We start from the raw sequence: 23,520 nt of genomic DNA on the forward strand, positions 1-23,520 counted from the left end.
GGAAATCTACCCGGATGCTGCCTGAATTAGAGAGCATGATAGATTGAGTGAGCTAGGGCTTTTCTCTTTTTTTGGAGCAAAGGTGGAGGGAAGGCAACTAAATGGAGGTGGTTAAAGTTACAGGAGGCATAGACAGAGTAGACGTCATCACCTTTTTCCAAGGGTGACAATAGCTAACACCAGAGGGCATCCTATTAAGGTGAGCAGAAGAACGTATACCCCTCGGCCCGAAACATCGACAGTGCTTCTTCCTGTAGATGCTGCCTGGCCTGCTGCGTTCAACCAGCATTTTGTGTGTGTTGGGGAGATGTCACAGGTATTTTTGAGAGATTGTATACCTCTTATCAAGGTGATAAGAGGCATAACTTGAGCGGACAGCCAGAGATTTTTTCCCAGGGTGGAAATGGCTAATATGAGGAGGCATAATTTTAAGGTGCTTGGAGGAAAGTATAGAGGGGATGTTTATTACACAGAGTGGTGGGTGTGTAAAATGTGTTGCCAAGAGTATGGTAGAGGCAGATACATTAGAAACATCCGAGAGACTGTGGGGCAGATAGATGAAAGAAAAATGGAAAGTTATGTGGAGGGAAAGTTTAGATTGATCTTGGTGTAGGTTAAGAGATCGGCACAACATGTTGGGCTGAAGGGCCTGTACTGTACTGTGCTGTTGTGTTCTGTCGAATAGAATACGTGAAGTCGACACATACAGCTTTAGAGTTCCTGGTTCAGCCAATGTCTCTTCAGCTGTTTAGAAGCAGCTGCATCCACTGTGCCTTATGGCTGTGGGATCTTTCACATACAACTGAGAGAGGCTGAGCCTTACTGATCAAAATAACACTTCTAAAGTTATAACACCCCCCTCAACATATCATGGCATAAGTTCTGAGTTCACATTCATGGCTTCAAGAATAATGAATAAATCCTAGATAGGTGCGGGCATCAGATAGTTTAATTACAGTAGTGCTTCTTTAGTTGAGAATCTCACAATGGTGGTAATGTACTTAATTTCATGGATAGCTTTAATGGTACTAAAGATTACATTAAGTAAGGACATGGGCTTAGATCTTTTATTGCTTTAAATAACAGTGAGGTTAACAATGAGTTATTTATCTTGACACAACAAATTTGACAATATTTTCCAGTATCCTTGCCTAACATAATTTAATGTAGAAATTAATTTAATGTAGATATTAAATTGTGTTAGGCAAGGATAACATAATTCCCTAATGTTGTTGTAATGTTGGTTCATTATTGCCATGTGCCAAGATACAGTGAAAAGCTGTTCATACAGATCAAATCATTACACAGTACATTGAGCTGGAATGAAGTAAGTGATAAAGTGCAAGATCAAAGCAAGGTAGATTGTAAAACTAAGAGTCCATCTTATCATACAAAAGCTCTGTTCAAAAGAGTGTTAAATGCAGAGTAGAAGTTGTCCTTAAGCCCAGTTGTACATCCTCTCAGGCTGTTGTATCTCCTGGAGAGGGGAAAAAGAGAATGTTGCATATGGTGTGGTCTTTGATTATGGTGACTGCTTCACTGAGGCGGCGAGAGCATAGACAGAGTCCACAGAGGGGAAGTTGGTTTCTGTGATGTGTCTACAACTCTGTGCAGTTTCTTATAGCCACATAACTTCACAAGATTGAACCTTACTCTCATTTAAAGATTAGTTTTATTTATTTGTCACCTGTACATTGAAACCTGAAAACAATCAAATGTATTATTTTCTGTCACAAATGTGCTGGGCAGGCTGCAAGTGTTGCCACGTTTCTAGTGTTGACAAAGCATGTCCACAACTTTATTCTCCATTTCTTCAAAATGTTATATGTTCAAGTTAACAATTTGATCTCCCTTAAATATTTTTGTGTTCCTTTACAACTCTTGAAGGTTTGTACAACTGGAGTTTTCCAGCTGTATGATAAATTGATTAAGCACCACCAGTGTCCTCTGAAACCTAGACTATCAGTGAAAGTGTATTTGCAGATGGTCCATTACATCATCCAAGGATTTTGTGGTGTTCATATTAACAAAGGGCGAAAGAATGAACTTCTGCCCACAGAAAATTTATTGTTTCTTACAATAGATTTATTCATTAATTTAGAGATGCAGCAAGAAACAGGCCCTTCCTGCTCAACAAGTTACACCATCCAGCAACCCACCTATTTAACCCTAGCTTTATCACAGGACAATTTACGATGACCAATTAACCTACTAACCCACAAGTCTTTGGAATGTGAGAGGAAACTGGAGCACCCGGAGGGGTTTTGTAGAGACGGTGTCAGACTTGAACTCCAAACTCTGATGCCCTGAGCTGTAGTAGTGTTGTGCTAATGGCTATGCTAGTGTAGCACCTATATTTTGGTGCCATAGTTTATTGTTCTGAATTAAATCAGAGAAAAATGGAAAGAAAAGTCAAAAAGAGCAAATTCGGTGGAAAGTTTCCTCCTCTGATCTTCCCTGTTTTCTTTTCACGGGTTCTGAATGTAGCCACAATCTAACCTGATTTTAATGATTGCCATCATCCTGCTTCACCAAGAGCTCATTATTTATGTGAGCCTTGCACCGTTATTTGATGGATGAGGACGTCATGTACTTGGCTTATTTTATAACAACCCAGAAGGAGACCCTTCGGGTTCATGCTGTTCCTTGAGGAGCATTCCCATCAAATCCATAACGCTGCTCTGTATTTCCCCGACCCACTGCAGTTTATCCTCTCTCACATTCCGAACCAACGTCCTTTGCCATTAACCTGCACTAAGGTGCAATTTAAAGTAAATAGTTAGCCTCACTTATGACATAGACATAGAACATAGCAATAGAACTGGCCCTTCAGCCCACAATGTTGTGCCGAGACAGCTGAAACGTAAATCAAACAAATTCCAAAAATGAATCCTTCTTAACTACACAAAGTCAATATCCCTCCATCTTCCTTATATACATGTGCCTATCCTAACACCTCTTAAAAGCCTTGCATGTATTTGCCTCTACCACCATACCTGGTAGCGCAGTCCAGGCATCCACCACTCTTTGAGGAAAAAACTTACCTCTCACATCCCCCATGAACCTACTCCCTCTCACCTTCAATGCATGCCCTTTGGTATTAGGCATTTCTACCTTGGGAATAAGATACTCCCTGTCTAGTGTCTAGTCTATCTATGCCCCTCATAATCTTATAAACCTCTATCCAATCTTCCCTCAGCCTCTGCCGCTCCAGAGAAAACAACCTAAGTTTATTCAGCCTCTCATGATAGTGCATGCCCTCTAAACTAGGTGGCATATCTTTGGGACTCCAATGATCCCTCAAAAGTTGCCATGCAAGTTGATAGGGTGGTTAAGGTGTATGGTGTATTGACCATCATTAATCAGGGGATTGAGTCGAAGAGCTGCGAGGTATTGCTGCAGCTCTTTTAAACTCTGATTTGACCGTACTTTGGATATTGTGTTCAGTTCTGTTTGCATCATTACAGGAAGGATGTGGAAGCTTTAGAAAGTTGCAGAGGAGATTTACCAGGATGCTGCCTGGATTGGAGACCATGACTTACAAGGAAATGTTGAGCGAACTAGTGCTTTTCTCTTTCGAGCAAAGGGTAGTGAGAAGTAATCTTGATAATAATGTGTAAGATGATTAGAGGCATAGAGTAGACAGACAGAGACTTTTTCCCAGGGTGGAAATGGCTAATAGAGAGAACTTTACTTTAAGATGATTGATGGAAAGTATAGGGGCCATGTCAATGGTATATTTTGTACGCAGAGAGTGATAGCTGCATGGAATGCTCTGCTGGGGATAGTAGTAGTGGCTGATACATTAAGGACATGTAAGAAACTCTTGGTTAGACATATGGAAGATAGAAAATGGAGGACTATGTGTGAGGGAAGCTTTAGATTGATCTGATAGTAGGTTAAAAGGTTAGTAGAACATCATGGACCGAAGGACGTGTACTGTTCTGTGTTCTGTTTGGGAAAAAACTGCAGCACCCAGAGAACAAAGGCACAGAGAGACCATACAGGATCAGCGTAGTCAGCACCCAAGGTCAGAATCAAACTCAGGTTCCCAGGAGTTGTGAAGTAGCCACACCAACAGTCGCACCACTATGCATTAAACTTCCATACCTCAAATGAGCCACTCGTCAGCAATAGGAAACAATATTTCTTTATATTGGGTTACTGCAATCAAGTACAACTCTGTCTTAGCACCTCCAGTTGAGCCCAGGTCCAAGTAGACTAGTGGTTAAATGTGATAGTTTCTGAACCCCAGATGTTTGGGAAGTGACTTGAGAGCTTTATGCAACAGAAGTACACAAGTAGGAGCAGGAGTGGGTCTCCAGTCCACTCAAATCGGTCTTGTCATTCAACGTGATCATGGATCACCTTTGCTGACCTCATCTCCTCTGTGGTGCCAGTTCATTATTATCCTTGATCTTTCCGTTTTCATCTGTTTCTAATGATCTGGCCCCCATCATCATCTGGGGCAGAAAATTCCAGAGAGCCATTAATTTTCTTAAACAGACCATAATCACGTATAAACTCAAGAGATTCAGCAGATGCTGGGAATCCAGATTAACACATAAAATGCTAGAGGATCTCAGGAGGTCAGGCAGCCTGGAAAGGAATGAAGAGTCGATAATTTGGACTGAGACTCTCCATTAGGATCCATAATCATTTATTTTTTAAGTGATCAATGCAACAGGAAGGAATTAGTTACTGTGCATTTAATATATAATGTGAATATTAAATTTATAAAAATATTCACACGATGTATGAAACTAATGTGAGCAGATATGTATTCCAAAGGTGTATGGATTAGGGGTTGATTTGTTTTGCTTTGCGACACTTGCAGGTTGCCCAGTATAATTCTCGCTGATTGGATTTGAAGCAAACGATGCATTTCATTGTATGTTTCAATGTACAGCTGACAAATAAATCTTATCTATTCTGATGCTGGCAGAAGCTTGGTGACACTTAGAGGCTGTTCCCAGCAAATCAACCAAAGAACTGAGGAAAGGGAATTGCATTTTTACAAGAGACAGGGTGGGAAGAAGTATAGTCAAGATAGTTGTGGGCATCGGTAGATTGGTATAGTCAAGATAGCTGTTATTTCTTATGTCGTGGAGACACATGACCTGATTCTAATTCTTTTCTGATAACGAAGTTTAGATTTATTTTGATAACAGTCGGATTTTGCTATTGTGTCTCTTCAATAGCAAAGTAACATCTCAGCGTTGCTAGGTAAGCAACCTGCTCAGTTCTCTGCCTTTTGTTCCTCAACAACCAGTGCTGATTTGCCTTAACTCTCTCCTGTCTTCAACTTCAGCTATTTGTCCCAACGTACTAACTGGGGTAGAAGTTCTATTCTACGCTGGATCTGTTGCTATTGATTCGAGGATCTTTGGAAGTCAAAAATGAGGCATAAAAATAGGTGGTTACGACCGTTTGTTAAGTGTTACAAGAATGAAGAACGAACAACGAAAAGACCAAGGAAAAGAAGTTGTGGTTGTCTCATATTCAGTCTAGAGTAAAACCAAATTCTGGTGATAGCAATTAAGCTATAAAATAGCTAGATTCAAGTGGTGTGACATGTGCCACAGAAAATCTGGAGAAAATACAGATTAGTTTTACTGCAACTACTGGAAAATTTAGTGAACAAATACACACATATGGGTAACTGTATAGATTAGATTTGCTTTATTTATCACACGTGCATTGAAACATACTGTAAAATGTGTCAATGATTGACGCAGTCAGAATATGTTCTAGGGACAGTCTGCAAGTGTCACCAAGCTTCTGGCACCAGCAGAGCTTGCCCATGGTAACTCGTTGCTATTACAGCTCGGGGAATTGGAGTTCAGAATTCAATTCCGACGTCATCTGTAAGAAGTTTATACATCCTCCCTGTGGAATGCGTGGGTTTTCCCCAGGTCCTCTGATTTCCTCCTAGATGATGTATTTGTACTTTGATAATAAATTTACTTTTAAGTTTGAATGTTTAATCACTTAGATCTAGTCATGAAGTGAAGGCAAACACACTGTTTAACTTCTGTAAATGGTATCTGCAGACCAAAGAGGAGAACATTTACCCATTTAATGTATCATGATGCCTTCCATTATATGCTGATTTACTTTGAAGAGTAAGGAATAATGATTCAATCCATTTCCTTTTATGGTAAGCAATGGATTCACACTTATTGCTAGTTTTGAACCTATTTCCTATTATGATATGGATTGCAAGGCTACAAAGCCAGTCAAGAGATTTAAAACTAAATCCTGAAATGAAAAATTGTGGTTGTCTTAGGCTTCAGCTGTCAATTTAAGTATTATTTTAGATTAAACCCTGTAAATCACTCCCTTTCGTTCAATATTTCGCAGTAGGTAATACAGTGGATTTCAGTTAATTGGGCCATCAGTTAATGAAGGCAGATGCTTATTTGGCTGAAATCTTAGAGAACAAAAACTAAACAAAAAAATAGCTGGTATTCCCCTTTGTTTGTTTGAGCTATTATGCAGCTTAATTGGGATGGGAAACTGTTGCCAAACAGGTTTTAATTAGAATCAGTTGCATGAGCTGGTGTGGCCTTTAAACACTACACTATGCTCAGAGTGATTAGTTTTAAATAGCATCATTTGTATATGTATGCATTCAAAAAGAGAGATTTTTGTCACAGATAGTTGACGAGAAATAAGCAGTGAAACAATTTAGAATTGTTTTGCTCACTGCAGTTTCAAGCATTCAGGCTGGGAGATGCCTGAAAAGGCTGGGAGAGAAAATGAAATGATTTCACTCCATTAACAAGTTAGAGACTATGAAGAATTCAAAGGTATTGACAATTATCTTCAATGTTACAATGAAAATGAAGATTTGGAGGTTGCCATCGATAGCATTGTATGAAAGCAGTCCATTGTCTGTGCTGATTTTGTTCATTGTGTATACTGGATGAATTCCTCCATCAATAACTATTAGGAACTAATACACAGTTTTATAGTATTATAGCAGTATTTATAGTGTTCTAATTTGTTCTGTATTTCATTTAAATACATAATTTATTACTCAGTTTGTCTTCTTTATACCTTGTAACCTATTTTCATGAGACTTTGGCTAATTGGGGCAGCCACTTAATTGGGCCAAAATGTACTGGTCCTGATGTGTCTCAGTTAAACAGAATCCATATTATGTGAAATTTTAGTTTCAAATCTATGGAGCACCTTCACAATTAAGACAAACCTAGCCATTGAACTGCTGGATGATAACAGACATTGAAGCATTCGAGCTCTCACGACCAGACTGTGTAACAGTTTCTTCCCCAAGCCATCAGACTCCTCAATACCCAGAGCCTGCACTGACACCAACTTACTGCCCTTGACTGTGCCTATTGTCTTGTTTATTATTTATTGTAATACCTGCACTGTTTTGTGCACTTTATGCAGTCCTGGGTAGGTCTGTAGTCTAGTGGAGTTTTTTTTCTGTGTTGTTTTTACATAGTTCAGTGTAGTTTTTGTACTGTTTCATGTAGCACCATGGTCCTGAAAACGTTGTCTCATTTTTACTGTGTACTGTACCAACAGTTATGGTCGAAATGACAATAAAAAGTGACTTGACTTGACTTTGTACAGCATTGTAATCAGTTACACAGAAAAATGTAAAGATCCTCCCCCCATTCCCCGCCCCCCAGTTAATGTTCAGCACATCTCCTTTCTGACTAGATCAGAATACGTTAATGATTCAATCCAGAATGGATCCTTAAGGCCATCTGTTGGTTGAGGTGTATACCATTGATATTGTGTCCAAGCTGGCTATGTGATACGAAGCCAGAGCAGTATGATATGGAGACCAAGCTATTGCCCATGCAGCAAGTTCCCCCTCTCCACTTGATGAATCCATTGAATCTGTAAGATTGAGCAAATATGTGATTAGAATTGAGGCATCAGATCCTCACTTCTATTGGCATATTGTCACAAAGCCAGGAAATACATCTGGCTTGACTCTTCAGAGTAGCTCTTTGAACCTTGATTTATGATACTCAAATAATGAATGGAAAATAAGAATTAAGTGAAACTTCTTGGAGAAATTGAAGTGTCTGTGCTGAAAGAATTTGTGATGAAAGAATCTCAGTTTCAACCTTTATTTACAGATATCCACAAACTGCTGGAAAAGGGTGTAAAGTAGACTTTCAGCTATGTACACATGCACACATTCATCAGTAATGTGTAGGTTTGCTCTATGTGTTCTTTTAGCTAGAATAGGCTATCTTCTAATTAAAAGCTTAATTCTTATCAATCTAATTTAATGAATAATTGCATTAAATTAGAATCCACAAAGTCTTCCACAGTGAAAACTGATACAAAATACTCATTTAGTTTATCTGCCATCTCCTTGTCCCCCCATTATTATTTCTCCAGCCTCATTTTGTAGCGGTTCTATACCCACTCTCATCTATCTTTTATTTTTTACATACTTGAAAAAGCTTTTAATATCCTCTTTGTTATTGTTTGCTAGCTTGCTTTCATATTTCATCTTTTCCCTCCTAATGTTTCTTTCAGTTGCTCACTATAGGTTTTTCAAAGCTTTCCAATCCTCTATCTTCCTGCTTAGTTTTGCTTTGTCGTATGCCCTCTGTTTTGCTTTTACGTTAGCACTGTCTTCCCTTGTCAGCCACAGTTGTACTATTTTGTCATTTTTAATATTTCTTCATTTTTTCAATTATCTGTCCTGCACCTTCCCAGAAACTCACACCATTGCTGTTCTGCTGTCATCCCTGCTGGCATCTCCTTCCAATTTACTTTGGCAACCTCATCTCTTAATACCACTGTAATTTCCTTTACTCCACTGAAATACTGCTACATCAGGCTTTACTTTCTCCCTATTATATTTCAAGTTGAACTCAAATTATGTTTGATCACAGTCTCCTAAGGGTTCTTTTACCTTAAGCTCCGTAATCACCTTTGACTCATTACAAAACACCCTGTATAGCTGATCCCCTAGCTGACTCAACAACAAACTGTTCTAGATAGGAAATGATTAGAGGGATAGGGGCCACATGCAGACAAATGGGACAAGTATAGGAGTGGTTTACCTCTGGGTGCTCTGGTTTCCTTCCACATTCCAGAAACGTATGTGTTAGCATTAGTGAGTTGTGGATATGCTACGTTGGTACCAGAAATGAGGGAACACGTGCAGACTACCCCCAGCACAATCCTCACAGATTTGATTTGACTTAAACAATGCATATTGTTGTATGCTTCAATGTTTTGATATAGATGAGACAAATATGGCCCAGGTAAAGCCCTCCCCACCACTGAGCACATCTGCAAGGAGTGGAATCATAGGAAAGCAAGATCTCATCAAGGACCTCCACCATCTAGGCCATGGTCTCCTCTTGCTGCTGCCATTAGGAAAGAAGTAAGGAGCCTCAGCAACCATACCACCGTGTTCAGGAACAGTTACTGCTCCTCAACCATCAGGCTCTTGAACCAGAGGGGATAACTTCACTCAACTTCACTTACCCCATTCACTTGTCCCCACAACCTATGGACTCATTTTAAGGACTCTTCATCTTGTGTTGTCAATATTTATGCTTATTTATTTTTATTATTATTTTGCTTTTTCTGTTTGTATTTGCAGTTTATCATATTTTACTCATTGGTTGCTTGTCCATCTTAGGTGCCATTATGTGCAGTTTTTTAATGATTCTATGGTGTTTTTTTGTATTTAATGTGAATGCCCACAAGAAACTAATCTCAGGGTTGTATATGGTGACATGTATGTACTTTGATAATAAATTTACTTTGAATTTTGAAATAAAGCTTACCTTTAAATCTTTAATCTTAAGAATTAATGAGGAGGGAGCATGGTTTTCTGAAAGTTAAGGAGCATGAATTTCTTTTTGAGGATATCCCATAGTGTTTTGCAACCATTGAAATGTGGTTACTGATACATTTTGGTAATGAGTGACTTGAATCTCAATCCCTAATGAATTATATGTCACAATATACAACCCTGTGATTCATTTTCCTGTGGGCACATTCAGCAGATCTATAGAATAGTAACTGTAACAGGATCAATGAAAGATAAATCAGAGTGTAAAAGACAACAAACTGTGCAAATGCAAATATAAATACATAGAAATAAATGATGAGAATATGAGATAACAAGACAGAGCTCTTCAACTGAGATCATTGGTTGTGGGAACATCTGAATCGATGGGCAAGTGATTGTAGTTATCCCTTTGTTCAAGAGCCTGATGGTTGAGGGGTTGTAACTGTTTTTGAACCTGATGCTGAGTCCTGAGACCCCCGGTTCTTCTACCTGATGGCAGCAGCGAGAAAAGAGCATGGTCTGAGTGGCAGGGATCTCTGATGATGGATTTTGCTTTCTTATGACAGTGTTTCATGTAGATGTACTCAATGGTTGGGAGGGCTTCCCTTGGTGCCCTAGGCCAAATCCACTACTTTGTAACTTTATTACTCTATCTACTACTTTATAAGCCCTATGAAGTATCAATAAAGAATTAGAAGTCCCAATGAAGGGTCTTGGTCCGAAACATTGACTGTTTATTCCTTTCCATAGGTGCTGCCTGACCTGCTGAGTTCCTCCAGCACTTTGTGTGTGTTTGTCTCTTCTGTGTTGAAAGACCATGGGTTTTATATACCACATGAGAAACTGAACTTTTCATTCCAAACCTTAAAAAAAGTATTAATAAGGATACTTTGTGCAGATGTGCTTTGCTAATGTCTGATTCTATTGTGGTTTACATTCCCTATTTCTGTTCTTTACAGGCGTATGTGTTTGAACTTGGCTCCAGTAACTTCATCCACAAGTTAACAGGACATACAGACACTGTCATTAATTTGGCATTTAGTTGTTCTGCACCAAAGGTAATAAATTCCAGTATAATTCTGAAAATAATGCATTACTTGATTAATATGTAGGGACAGGTGCCATCTCAACATGAGCATTTAATTACTGATCTGATGGACTAGTTAGTGATGCTTTTTCAAAGATTGATTACTTTAAGCGTGAATTATTATGAAATTCTAGTGGTTCTGTAAAACTTGTACGAGATTTCTTCTCTTGTTACTTGCACAATGGAAAGTACATAACAAAGCTATTATTTGATATGTAAAATGAAACTATTTTATTTCTTTTTAGGTATGTTTTGATTATAAAGGCTTGTTGAAGGGGAGGCTAGTTGTATGGGTTGGTCAAAGAGTTTGCCCTTTTAGTTAACAGAACAAGGTTCCTGTTGGGGCAGTGTGGGTCTGCAGTTAGGGAAGAACTGCTCTATCAAACAGAAGGGGCTTATCTTAATGAGGTATAATAGGAATTGTACCTTTCTGTTGTTGTCCTGAGAAGTAATGGTGGTTATGAGATTGGAAGGTGCTGTTGAAGAAGCCTTGATGACTTACTATATTGCAACCTGATGATTGTATATTCTTTAACTGCAGTGCACTTGTGGGGTTCATGACTTTGGCCTTTATTAAACTGTGCTCTAATATCTCTCTTTCTCTCTCACCCTCTCACTCTCTGTCTAATTTTCCCACTTTACCTTACAATGGAATTATGGGAGGGTACCATTTCAACTCCATACCTTACCAGTACCACAAGCATTATTATAAAAGCTAAAAACGCTGTATCTTAGTATTATGCTGTTGTAGTTCCCATTTAAAATCAAAGCAGCACTACAGGCTGAATTAGCCATCCTTTCCTTAAGCAATGTAATATTGCAATCACTCTAGTCGAGTATGATGCTCTCCTATGAGGTTGTCTATTGGTGGTCCAGGATCTACATATTCTGATGCAGTGTGGGCAAGAGTAAGTAGTCAGTGGTTGGGTCTTTTGTTCAGACTCTCCTTTCACAGCTGCCACTTGTTCTCTGTGGCACAGAGGAGGTCGCTGTCCTGTAGTGCAGCTCCCTCTTGGACAGATTTCCTCCCAGTGCATCTATTGAGTGCAATGTTCCCACAGTTTTTAGATGTGATGTTGAAATTCAGGCTGATTTTGTTGTTATCTCTGATGCGTTTCCTTTGCCCACCTTCCTTCAACTGGGAGCAATGGATGTGTTTGGGGAGACCTGAGTTAGGGATTCGGATAACATGACCTATCTCCATCGGAGTTGGTGTTGCTTTATTAAGGTGGAGAGCTGTTCATGTTGGCCTCCTCCACTACACTGGCGTTGGTGTTCCTGTCCTTCCAGATGATCCTCAGAATCCTTTGTAAGGCTCTGTGGTGGATTTCTCTGGGGCTTTCAGTAATCTACTGTAGGTGGTCCATACAGTAATGTAGGAAGGATGACTGGTCTGCAGAACAAAAGTTTTGTTTGGACCCATATTTATAGTATATACCACTCTGGAATATTTTATTCCTTTATAATAAATACAGCGAAACCCCGATTTTACGTGCTCCAATTTAACGCAAATTCAGTTATAACGCAATGAGTCATTGGACTCCATATCCATCCATATCCATGTCAATCCATACTCCCCCTTCCTTGTATCCCTTTTGCCAATCAACTTTCTGGCTCTTGGCTTCATGCCTCCCCCTCCTGGCTTCTCCTATCATTCCGAGTCTCTCCCTCCCCCTCCCACTTTCAAATCTCTTACTATCTCTTTTTTTCCATTAGTCCTGACGAAGGGTCTCGACCACATGCTGCCTGGCCTGCTGTGTTCCACCAGCATTTTGTGTGAGTCATTGGACCATTTTTTATTGCTCAAAATGGAACAAACTGCTAGAAAAAGAGAATCTTTTTCTGTGAAAGATAAGCTTCACATACTTGATGCGATCAAGACTAAAAGCCAAACTCCAGTTGCACGAGACCTCAGGATACTGGAATCAACATTTCGTGGCTGAGAATCTCAAGAAGAAAAATTATGTGTGTCGCTTTGTGAAGTTGAAGAAGAAGCAGAACTAAAAGCCAAATGCCTGAAGACAGCCAAAGAAATTAGCCTCGATGACTCCTTGTGCGAGTGGTTCGTTCAAGCTCACTCAGAAGGCCTTCCAATTTCCGGCTCAAGCCGTGAAGTTTGACAAGCAGATCAATGGAGAAACCTCACAGTTCAAAGCTAGCAATGGATGGCCAGTCCGGTTTAAATGCCATCATGGGATTTTTCAAGTGTTAGTATCAGGAGAAATTCGCTCAGCTGACAGTGCTGCTGCCGGCAAATACCCGGCTGAACTAAAAACTCTCTTAGAAGAAGGTAATGTAACTATAGCACTGGCAGAGGCAAGTGTACCGTTGGCTGGAGACCCTGGAGGTGGACCACATAAAAATCCTCCAACTCAGAAGCATTCTAGATTTCACTCGCAGCCAGCGACATGCAAGGAACACTCGATCACTTTTTAAGGAAATGAACAGTAAATGAGGATTGCTAATACTCTTGAATGTTTTTATTTGTTGTTTTGTGTATTAAAAAGCTTTACTAAAAATTAATTTGTGTTTTAATTTCTACAGTACCAACAACGATTTATTCACGGAATTCTTTAATTCAAAGGTAATTTACTTGTCAGAAGGTAAACGTGCAAACAAAGGTTCAAATAGGGTGAAAATAGGGGTGCTGTAGGATGTTAGGTCAACATTGGGTCAGTTTGAACCCTGATTTTTTCACGATGACGTTTTATGGACCCAAATGATCGCATTGTAACAGGGTTTCACTGTATATGAATAAAATATGACAACATTTGTATCATTTGAGCATGAATATCAAGTGTCAGCACAATTTCAGTGCAATTGATGGGTTTTGATTTAAAAAGCAGCAGTTACTCCATGAATACAGCCCAAGATTAGAAAGTATTTTTCAATTTCCTCACAATGATGAGCAGCTTCAACACCTTGGTGGTTTCCCCGAGGGCTTCATTCTGAGAATGGGTATTGTCTTCCTGTAGAAACCAGAGCCTAGACTTTCAATCACAAACAAGAGAAAGTGTACAGATGCTGAAAATCCAAGCAACACACACAAAATGCTGGAGGAACTCAGCAGGCCAGGCCTGAAATTTAAAGCCTGACCTGCTGAGTTCCTCCAGCATTTTGTGTGTGTTGCGTGGGACTTTCAAGTTTGTTTGTTTATTTGTACATTCATTCATCCCTTTATTTATTTATTTAGAGATGCAACACAGAACAAACCCTCCAGCCCAACGAGCCACACCACCCAGCAGCCCACCTATTTAACCATTGGCTTAATCATGTGACAATTTACAAAGACCAATTAACCTACTAACCAATTTGGAATACCTCAATTATAAGCAAATGCTTTGAGAGGCTGGTTAAAGGCTACATCTGCAGCATGCTACCACCCACACTGGAACCCCCTTCTACTGATGATGCCACAGATACAGCACTACACTCTGTCCTCACTCACCTGGAGAAGAGGGATGCAAACATTAGAATGCTGTTCCTGGTCTATAGTTCAGCATTCAACACCACAATTCCCTCCAGACCAGACAGGAAGCTCAGAGACCTCGGCCTACACCCACCTCGTGCAGCTGGATCCTGGACTTCCTATCGGATCGCCGACAGGTGGAGAAGATGCGCTTCCTCACCTCTGCACCTCTGCCCCTCAACAGAAGTGTCCCCAGGATTGTGATCTGAGTCCCTTTACACCCACGACTACTGCTACACACAGCTCCAATCTACTGATCAAAATCACAGATAACATAACTTTGGCCTTATTTCTAGCAGTGATGAGACAGCCTACAGAGAAGAGGTTGACACCCTAACACAGTGGTGTCAGGATAACAACCTCTGTCTCAATGTCCAAAAAACAAAGAGCTGGTTGTGGATGATGGGAAAAATGGAGCCAAGCTTGGCCCAATCAACATCAATGGGCATGCAGTTGAGAGGGTGAGTAGTTTCAAGTTCCTCAGTATACACATCACTGAAGATTGCACCCAGACTATACACACTGGCTGTGTGGCAAAAAAAGCACAACAAAAGCATCTCTTTCACTTCAGGCAACTGAAGAAGTTTGGCATGGGCCCCAAATCTTCAAGGGCTTCTATAGAGGCTTCATACAGGGGCTGTGTCACCGCCTGGTACAGGAACTGCACCAACCTTGATCGCTGGGCACTGCAGAGTGTGGTGCTCACAGCCCAGCACATCTGTGGATGTGAACTTCACTCCACTGAGGACACTTATAGTAGCTGGTGCAGAATGAAGGCTTGGAAAATCATTGGGAACACCAGAAACCCCAATCATAAACTCTTTCAGCTGCTTCCATCTGGCAAACGGTGCTGCAGCTTTAAAGGCTGAACAAATAGGCTACCGGACAGCTTCTTTCTACATGCCATTACACTTTTAAATTCACATGTCTGTACATTGCAATAGAGTCATAACACAAAGGTTTTTACTCCCTCATGTTGTGTGATGGATGTAAGATTTAAATAAATTATTAATTCTAACCGTATGAAAGAAACTGGAACACACAGTGGAAACTCACGTGCTCATGGGAAGGAATATATAAATATTTACAGACAGCATTGGAGTTGAACTCTGAACTTGTAACCCCGTTGTGTTAACTGCTGCGATATCATGGCTTCAGGACCTGTCAAAGACTCTCGACCCGAAACGTTGACTGTTTATTCCTTTCCATAGACAGTGCTGGAAATTCTTAACAGGAAAGGCAGCTTCTCGAGAAAGAGGAGCATTTAACTTCACAGTTCTCCAAACCTTTGTCAGAAGTGGTCTGCCTTTCATAGCATTGTGCAGTGTTCACCTGATGCCCGTTATCTGGCTTAAGAAACCTACTTTCTGCTGTGCTATAGTAAGTTAATACTTATGAGATGCTTACTGAGCTCCAAGAACAACTAAGCATTGTTTCTATTCCTGTCAGAAACATCTTGCTATTCAATAACTTTTATTTAAGTGTCTTTTATGTGAAAATTGTATTGGGGTTCTGACTGCAGATTCCTTCTTAGGGTCCTGTCTGATGTATTGAACATTTTCTGTGCATATTTCAAATTTTAAGCATCTGCAACATTTTGCCTTCATATAAGTATATTTGCTTTTAAAATCCCAGTGATAAAAGTTTCTTAATACCTTCAGTAGTTAACGCAATGCTTAACTGCGCCAGTTATCACAGATTTGGGTTCAATTTCTGCCGCTGCCTTTAGGGAGTTTGTACATTCTCGCTGTGACTGTGTGGATTTCTTCCGGGTGCACCGGTTTCCTCCCAAATTCCAAAGTCTTACGACTAGCATTAGGGTTAGTGAGTTCTGGCATGCTATTTCGGCACCGGAAGTGTGGCAACACTAGTGAGCTGTCCCCAGCACAATCCTTCGACTGTATTGTTTGTCAACACAAACAATGCATTTTACAGTTACGTTGTTTCAATGTCCATGTAACAAATAGAAGTAATATCGCTCTGTCTAATCTCTCTCTCAGTGGATGATTTGGAAGTATCAAAGCATAATTCATAATTGCAGACTGGCTTTAATATTAATGCTTTGTTAAATTGTTCTTATATTTTAGTGTCATATACAAACTAGTTCATAGTTCAGAACAATAAAAATAAATTTGCCAGTCTAACATTCAAGAAGATGCTGGGACAGGTGACAGAAGGGGTAACTCATGAGTGAGAGGTGTCAAAAGAAGAGACAGGAAGGCAGGAGCAGTCAAGTGACAAATTCATGGCTTGGGGCAACAGCTGAAGGTTCAGCAGTCTGCTAGATCAGCGAACAATGGGGATCTACTCAAAGCTAAAGATGCACTAAATCCTGAAAGGGGTATAGTGGTAGTGATAGGAATTAGGGTAAGACTATGATATTTGAAAGGAGAAAATGTTGTCAATGTTCAGTAATTGTGCAGAGGGAGTAAAGGAGTTAATGATGACTTTTTCTATTCATTATTGGAATGGCTTGCCCTCTTTTGCACGTTGGATGTTTGTCAGGCTTTGTTATGTATAGTTTTTCATAAACTCTGCATGGTATTTTAATTTTTCTGTAAATGCCTGCAAGAAAATGAATCTGAAGGTAATATATGGTGACATATAAATATTTTGTTAATAGATTTATTTGAACATTGACTTTAATATTCCAGGTGGATGATTTTTGTACAGAAGGGATTTGAAAATTGGCTACAGAATTTTACAGTTGTGTTTATTGCAAAGGCACCAAAAGACAAGAGTGATGGCTGATATATTTGGATATAGGTAGAATAGATTTGGATGTCAGATTTACAGGTGGGGTGGAACAGATGGCTGGCTGGGTAATACGGGCTCCCTAGGTTCTGACTTAGAAATCTAACTTCATGCTAATTTTCCTATAAACTTTCACAGAATATTTTAAAGTCAAGTTTATTGCAAGATATCGCTGCCCACCAAAGGTGATGTTTTGCAGACAGCACACAAAACTACTAGATACTCTAATTTATATACATCGTTTTCTGAAATGCGATTGTTGCAGTCTGCAGCCTGTAATTTTTCTTCTAAGGATGTTCTTTTGAACTGAAAACAATCTGGCACTTTTGTGATCTCCTGTGAGATTTGGTGAACTAGATTCTCATGAGTCTAGGCCAGGGGTCAGCAACCTTTACCGCTGAAAGAGCCACTTGGACCCGTTTCCCACAGAAAAGAAAACACTGGGAGCCGCAAAACCCGTTTGACATTTAAAATGAAATAACACTGCATACAACGTTTTGTTTTGCCTTTATGCTATGTATAAACAAACTATAATGTGTTGCATTTATGAAATTGATGAACTCCTGCAGAGAAAACGAAATTACATTTCTGCATGCAACAAAAACATTTTGAACTCCGAAAAAAAGACGTTGGGTTGAAGGTTACTTTTAAGTAAAATACTCAATGTCTATTTGAGTCCTTCTTGTATTTATGAAAAACGCCAAACTTAAATTTGCCGCCAGCAGCAAACCAAAAATAACGTCAGCCAGCTGTCAACCTGAAAAATAAAAGGACTATTTCACTGAACAATGAAAACATATGAATATACGTAAAATAATACGCAATTAAAATATTTATCATACTTGTTCAGGTTGACTCACACCTGACAATGCAGTCATATTCAGTAGGGATGGATCGATGCTTAGGGGAGTGACCGGGAAGGATAATGTGTTTTTTTCCTCTCTGAACTCACAGAAGCGTTTCCCAAACGATGTTTGCATTGCGATGATTGCAGAATGTAAATACTCCGAATTTATCATGTCATGACCTTGTTTGAACTCTCTCAAATTGGGGAAGTGAGACAATGTGCCTTTCTGTAAATCTCTGGCAAGCAACGTCAACTTGTGCTCGAATGCCAAAACATCCTCCAACATGTGCAGGGCTGTACGTCCTTACCCCGTTGAAGAGCTGTGTTCAGCGTGTTCAGGTGCGCTGTCATGTCTACCATGAAGTGTAGCTTTTCCAGCCACTCTGGCTGTTCCTGCTCAGGAAAGGTGAGCCCTTTGCTGCCCAGGAAAGTTTTCACTTCTTCCAGACGCGCGACAAAGCGTTTCAGCACCTCCCCTCTGGACAGCCAGCGATAAAAACACGTTGTAGCGGTTGCTACACGCAGTCAGTAAACTGCAGTCAAAGATAGCTTTATTCGAACTAAACAGCCTTGTTTTTAAGCCTCCCTCAACCCGCCCCCCATGGGCGCGGATGCTGCAAAAGACACGTACTCACAAACCCCCGTAGGCTATCTCCCTTAGCCTGAACGCTGGCTCATTGTGAGCCGGTTCGGATGTGTCAGGAAATGGGTCGCCACAACGTCTTATTTAGATTGTACAAGATCACCATAATCTTCAAATTTAGATTTACATTTCAAAAACTAACAAACTAACATAAAATACATTTTAATTAAATACTGACCATGTAGCGGTGTGCTACACGCAGCGCTAAAATTACGACACGGAGTCGGTAACTGCAGTCGAAGGAAAAAACTTTATTCGAAATCTTCAGCCTCACTTTTAAGCCTCCCTCAACCTGCCCCCCCCCCCATGGCGCAGAGGCTCCAAAGCTCTGTGCTCGCAAACCCCCGTAGGCTATCTTATTGTGAGTCGGTTCGGATGTGCCAGGAAAAGGGTCGCCACAACCAATTATTTCCCAAAGCAACAGGGAGCCGCAGCACAGACGTAAAAGAGCCACATGTGGCTCCGGAGCCGCGGGTTGCCGACCCCCGGTCTAGGCCATTGCTGGGGATGAATGCTGCACTGAGGCCTGATGGTGGGAGATGAACTAGTGGATTAAAGCGTCGAACAAGATTAAGGTAATCCAGGACGAGAGTGGACAGCGAACATGTGTTCAGCACTGCCTGCTGGTGTTGGACTGATCTTCCTCTCTTCTCTTGCTACCGTCACACGGGAGGTGAAGGAGCCTTTGGGTTGCTGTGCTGCAGCCATTGGGCTCCTGTAGGCCCTCAGTGCTGAATGGGCTCTGTAGCTTGGGACTCATTTTCAGGGACTCTAAAGTTCATGTTCCATGTGTTTTTGTTTATTTTTTTTACTATTTGCGCAAGTGGCGAAGGGTGAACCAAAGTTCAGCTCACTACTCCATGAGATTTATTTGCTTCAGCTCTGAACTAACTCTGCAGCTGTGACCTACAACCATCAGCACACGCTTCAGAGTCGAACTGGCTCTGTGGCCATTGGGTTCCTGGACCAGTTTCACTCACCTCAGCACAGAACTGGCGCGTGGCTGTGGACTCATTTTTAGCGATTCTGCAGTTCGTGTTCTGTTATTTGTTTACTTTTTCCATTGATTGCACAATTTTGTCACTTTTCATGTATTGCATGTTTAACTGTCGTTTGTTGTGCGGGGTCAGAATCAGGTTTAATGTCACCGGCATATGTTGTGAAATTCGTTGTCTTTGCCGCAACATATATAAAAATATTTAAATTAAGTCAGTAGTGCAAAAATAGAAATAAAAAAAATAGTGAGGTAGTGGTCATCAGTTCAATGTCTATTCAGAAATCACATGGCAGAGGGCAAGAAGCTGTTCCTGAATTGCTGAGTGTGTGCCTTCAGGTTTCTGTACCTCCTTCCTGATGGTAACAATGAGATCAAGGCCTGACCTGTATGATGGGTGTCCTTAGTGATGGATGCCACTTTTCTGAGGCATCGTTCCTTGAAGATGAATTGGATGCTACAGAGAGTAGTGCCCATGACAGAGCTGACTACGTTTACAACTCTGCAGCTTATTTGCTTATTTCAATCCTGTCCAGTAGCCCCCCCCAGCCCCGATACCAGACAGTGATGCAGCCAGTTAGAATGCTCTCCACGGTACAGCTGCAGAAATTTGCTGTGTCATTGATGACATAGCAAATCTCCTCAAACTCCTAATGAAATACAGACACTGTCATGCCTTCTTTGTAGCCACATCGATATGTTGGGCCCAGGTTCGGTTCTTAGAGATTTTAACACCCTGGAAATTGAAATTGCTTCCTCTTTCCACTTGTGATCCCTCTATGAGGACTGGTGTGTGTTCCCTCGTCTTACCCTTTCTAAAGTCCACAAACAGTTCTTTCATCTTACTGATATTGAATGCATGGTTGTTGCTGTAACACTAATTGACTAACTGATCTATCTCACTCCAGTATGCTCTCTTGTCACCATCTGAATATTCTGCCAACAATGATTGTATCATCAGCAAATTTATAAATGGCATTTGAGCTGTACCTAACCACACAGTCAGGGATGCAGAGAAAGTAGAGCAGTGGACTAAGCACACATCCCTGTGGCGTGCCACTGTTTATCGTCAGTGAGGAGAAGATGTTATTTTCGATCTGCATAGATTGTAGTCTTCTGGCTAGGAAATTGAGGATTCAGATGCAGAGAGAGGTACTGAGGCCCAGGTTCTGGAGCTTTTTGATCAGAACTGTAGGAATGATTGTGTTAAACACTGAGCTATAGTCAATAAACAAAATCCTGACACAGGTATATGTATTGACATAGGATTTTAAATCGATTCTGTTGTTTTTTTGTTTTGTGTATACAGTACACATAACTGTGATAATAAATGTACTTCGAGCTTTAATTGCATTTTGTTATTGTGTTTTATTTATTTTAATACTTTCAAAGTGGAGTTTATTCTCAAATGCACAAGTACATGTTTGCACAGGTGAAATGAAACACTTACTGGCACCAGTTTCACAGGCACATTGCATCAGAGACATTACATTCACAAGAAAAACATGAATTAAACATAAATTATAAAGAACACAATTAGAATTTTTAAAAAGTTCAATCCAATGCACTGTGATCAAAGTGATTGTTATATTGCTTTACCACGGTGGTGATTAGGGTTGTGCAGCTTGGGTCAAGAACAGAACGGTTGAAGGGGAGTACCTGTTCTTGAACATGGTGATGTGGGATTTCAGGCTTCTGTACCTGCTGCCCGTTGGAAGCTGCAAGAAGATGGCATGACCTGAATAGTGGGGATCTTTGTTGGATGTTGCCTTCTTGAGTTATGCCTCAAGTAGATGCTATTGATGATGAGGAGGGATGTTTCTTACATTCCTGCACTTTTGAGTTACAATTCCAGACCATGATGCAAATAGGCAGGGTACCTTCAGCATCAGAGATATTTGTAGACGTTTTTGTTAGTAGAATAAACATAAGGTGTTTTGTGTATTTATTAACAGGATACTGTATATATTCATAGTCATAGAAAACGACAGCACAGACGCAGGCCAAACCATGTAAGCTGCCTAATCCCATCAACCTGCACCCGGACCATAACCCCCCATACCCCTGCCATGCACGTACCTATCCAAATACTCTTAGAAATTGAAATTGCATCCACCAGTCCTGCTGGTAGTTTGTTCCACACTCTCACCACCCTCTGAGTGAAAAGGTTTCCCTTCATGTTCCCCTCAGACATTAATTCCATTGGTTTAATTATGTTAAGGTGAATATTCAATGAAATTAAAGATCAATAGAAAGTGCCTGTAGAGCAGTAGGACATGGGTGGCTATAGGAAACGGCTCTTCTGACTTCTGGTCGTCACCAGCAGGATCTGCATATAATCTGGGGACTGCCTACATGCTTGAAGGTAAAGAAAGGCAAAATGAGGGTTTCAGTAACAGATGAGCCGAGACAGGAGCAGCTACAAGTGACACCACAGTGTAGGTGGTCTTGCTGACGTGGTGAATAAAAGGTGTGTCATCATTTTAGAAAACCATGATTTGTAACGATGTCCGAATTCTACTAGCACCATGCAGTTATTGTATTTCAAGTCACTGAACTGAGGTACTGATCACTTAAATCTTCCCTTTGTTGCAGTGTTTGGAGATATGTAAGCATAACTTATAAATTTACCCTCTATTATAAGTTAGCCTCAATCATTACATTAATGGTATTTGTCCTCATAAATCATATTTAGTCTCCAAGCTGATTTTCTCAGTTGCAAACACATCTGTGTTTTCTTCATTTTTTACTTGGTTTCCCTGGCATTAATATTAAACTCAGTGAAACTATTTGTAATGTTTCAAATGAATATGCTTCATATTCACACAGCTGAATCCATCCAAGCATTCAATCGCCTTGATTTTTATTCTCTCAGCAACAGTATAGATTCCTTGGAGTTAAAGCATCCTGTGCATAATACCCTGCTAAGCCAAATATATTAAACAATTTAAAACAGATTTTTGCTCCCTATTGTAGATCATTCTTGTTAGAGGTTATAATGAATCCTCATCAGCATAAAACTTATGGATCATCAATAAATAGTTACTGGGAGTTTAGTCAATGGCTCAAGTCCTGAGACTTGGCACATAAAAACAAAGAATTTTCAGCAACACCCCACGCCCAGACTTGCCCACCCCAGGGATACAGTGGCTCAGTGAAATACAATCAGTTTGTCTGGCAGGATTTAAATTGGGAAGTGTAAGTTGTAACTTGGTTGTTGGAATGGTTAGCAGTAATATACACTTAGTGGCTCCTTTATTAGGTATCTCCTGTACTTAATAAAGTGGCCACTGAGTGTTATATTCATGGCCTTCTGCTGCTGCAGCCCATCCACTTCAAGGTTCAATGTGTTGTGCATTCAGAGATGCTCTCCTACATACCAGTGTTGTAACATGTGGTTATCTGAGTTACTGTCACCTTCCTGTCAGATTGAACTGGTTTGGCCATTCTTCTCTGATGTCTCTTGTTAACAAGGCATTTTTGCCTACAGAGACATTTTTATTTGTTTCTCGCACCATTCTCTGTAAACTCTAGAGACTGCTGTGCACAGAAATCCCAGGAGATCAGCAGTTTCTGAGCTATTCAAACCACCCTATCTGGCACCAACAATCATTCCACAGTCAGAGTCACTTAGATCATATTTCTTTCCCTTTCTGATGTTTGGTCTGAACAACAACGGAATGTTTTGACCATGTCTGCAGGCTTTTATTCATTGAGTTGCTGCCACATGATTGGCTGATAATTTGCATTAACGAGCAGGAGCACAGGTGTATTTAATAAAGTGGCCACTGAGTGTGTACTTAACTATCACATAGTTATATAGTGATAATGTATACTAAAATCACTCTGATACATTGCTCCAGATAATAAAAGGGAGAAACAGCATCTTGTCTTAATCATAAGTGTTCTAGAAAGCCT

The 23,520-nt window shown here is 40.3% G+C and overlaps 1 protein-coding gene across 5 annotated transcripts in view; it reads left to right on the plus strand.

Moving 5' to 3' along the window:
* wdr27 (WD repeat domain 27) overlaps nucleotides 1-23,520 on the plus strand; it is a 575,048-nt gene that overhangs the window by 252,580 nt on the left and 298,948 nt on the right. For all 5 annotated transcript variants that reach the window (XM_059986745.1, XM_059986748.1, XM_059986747.1 and 2 more), the window contains exon 24: nucleotides 10,768-10,866. In XM_059986745.1, the coding sequence (XP_059842728.1) occupies nucleotides 10,768-10,866 (99 nt within the window). The remainder of the gene's footprint in view (nucleotides 1-10,767; nucleotides 10,867-23,520) is intronic.

This window comes from Hypanus sabinus, chromosome 12 (assembly GCF_030144855.1).
Source record: "Hypanus sabinus isolate sHypSab1 chromosome 12, sHypSab1.hap1, whole genome shotgun sequence".
Lineage (NCBI taxonomy): Eukaryota > Metazoa > Chordata > Chondrichthyes > Myliobatiformes > Dasyatidae > Hypanus > Hypanus sabinus.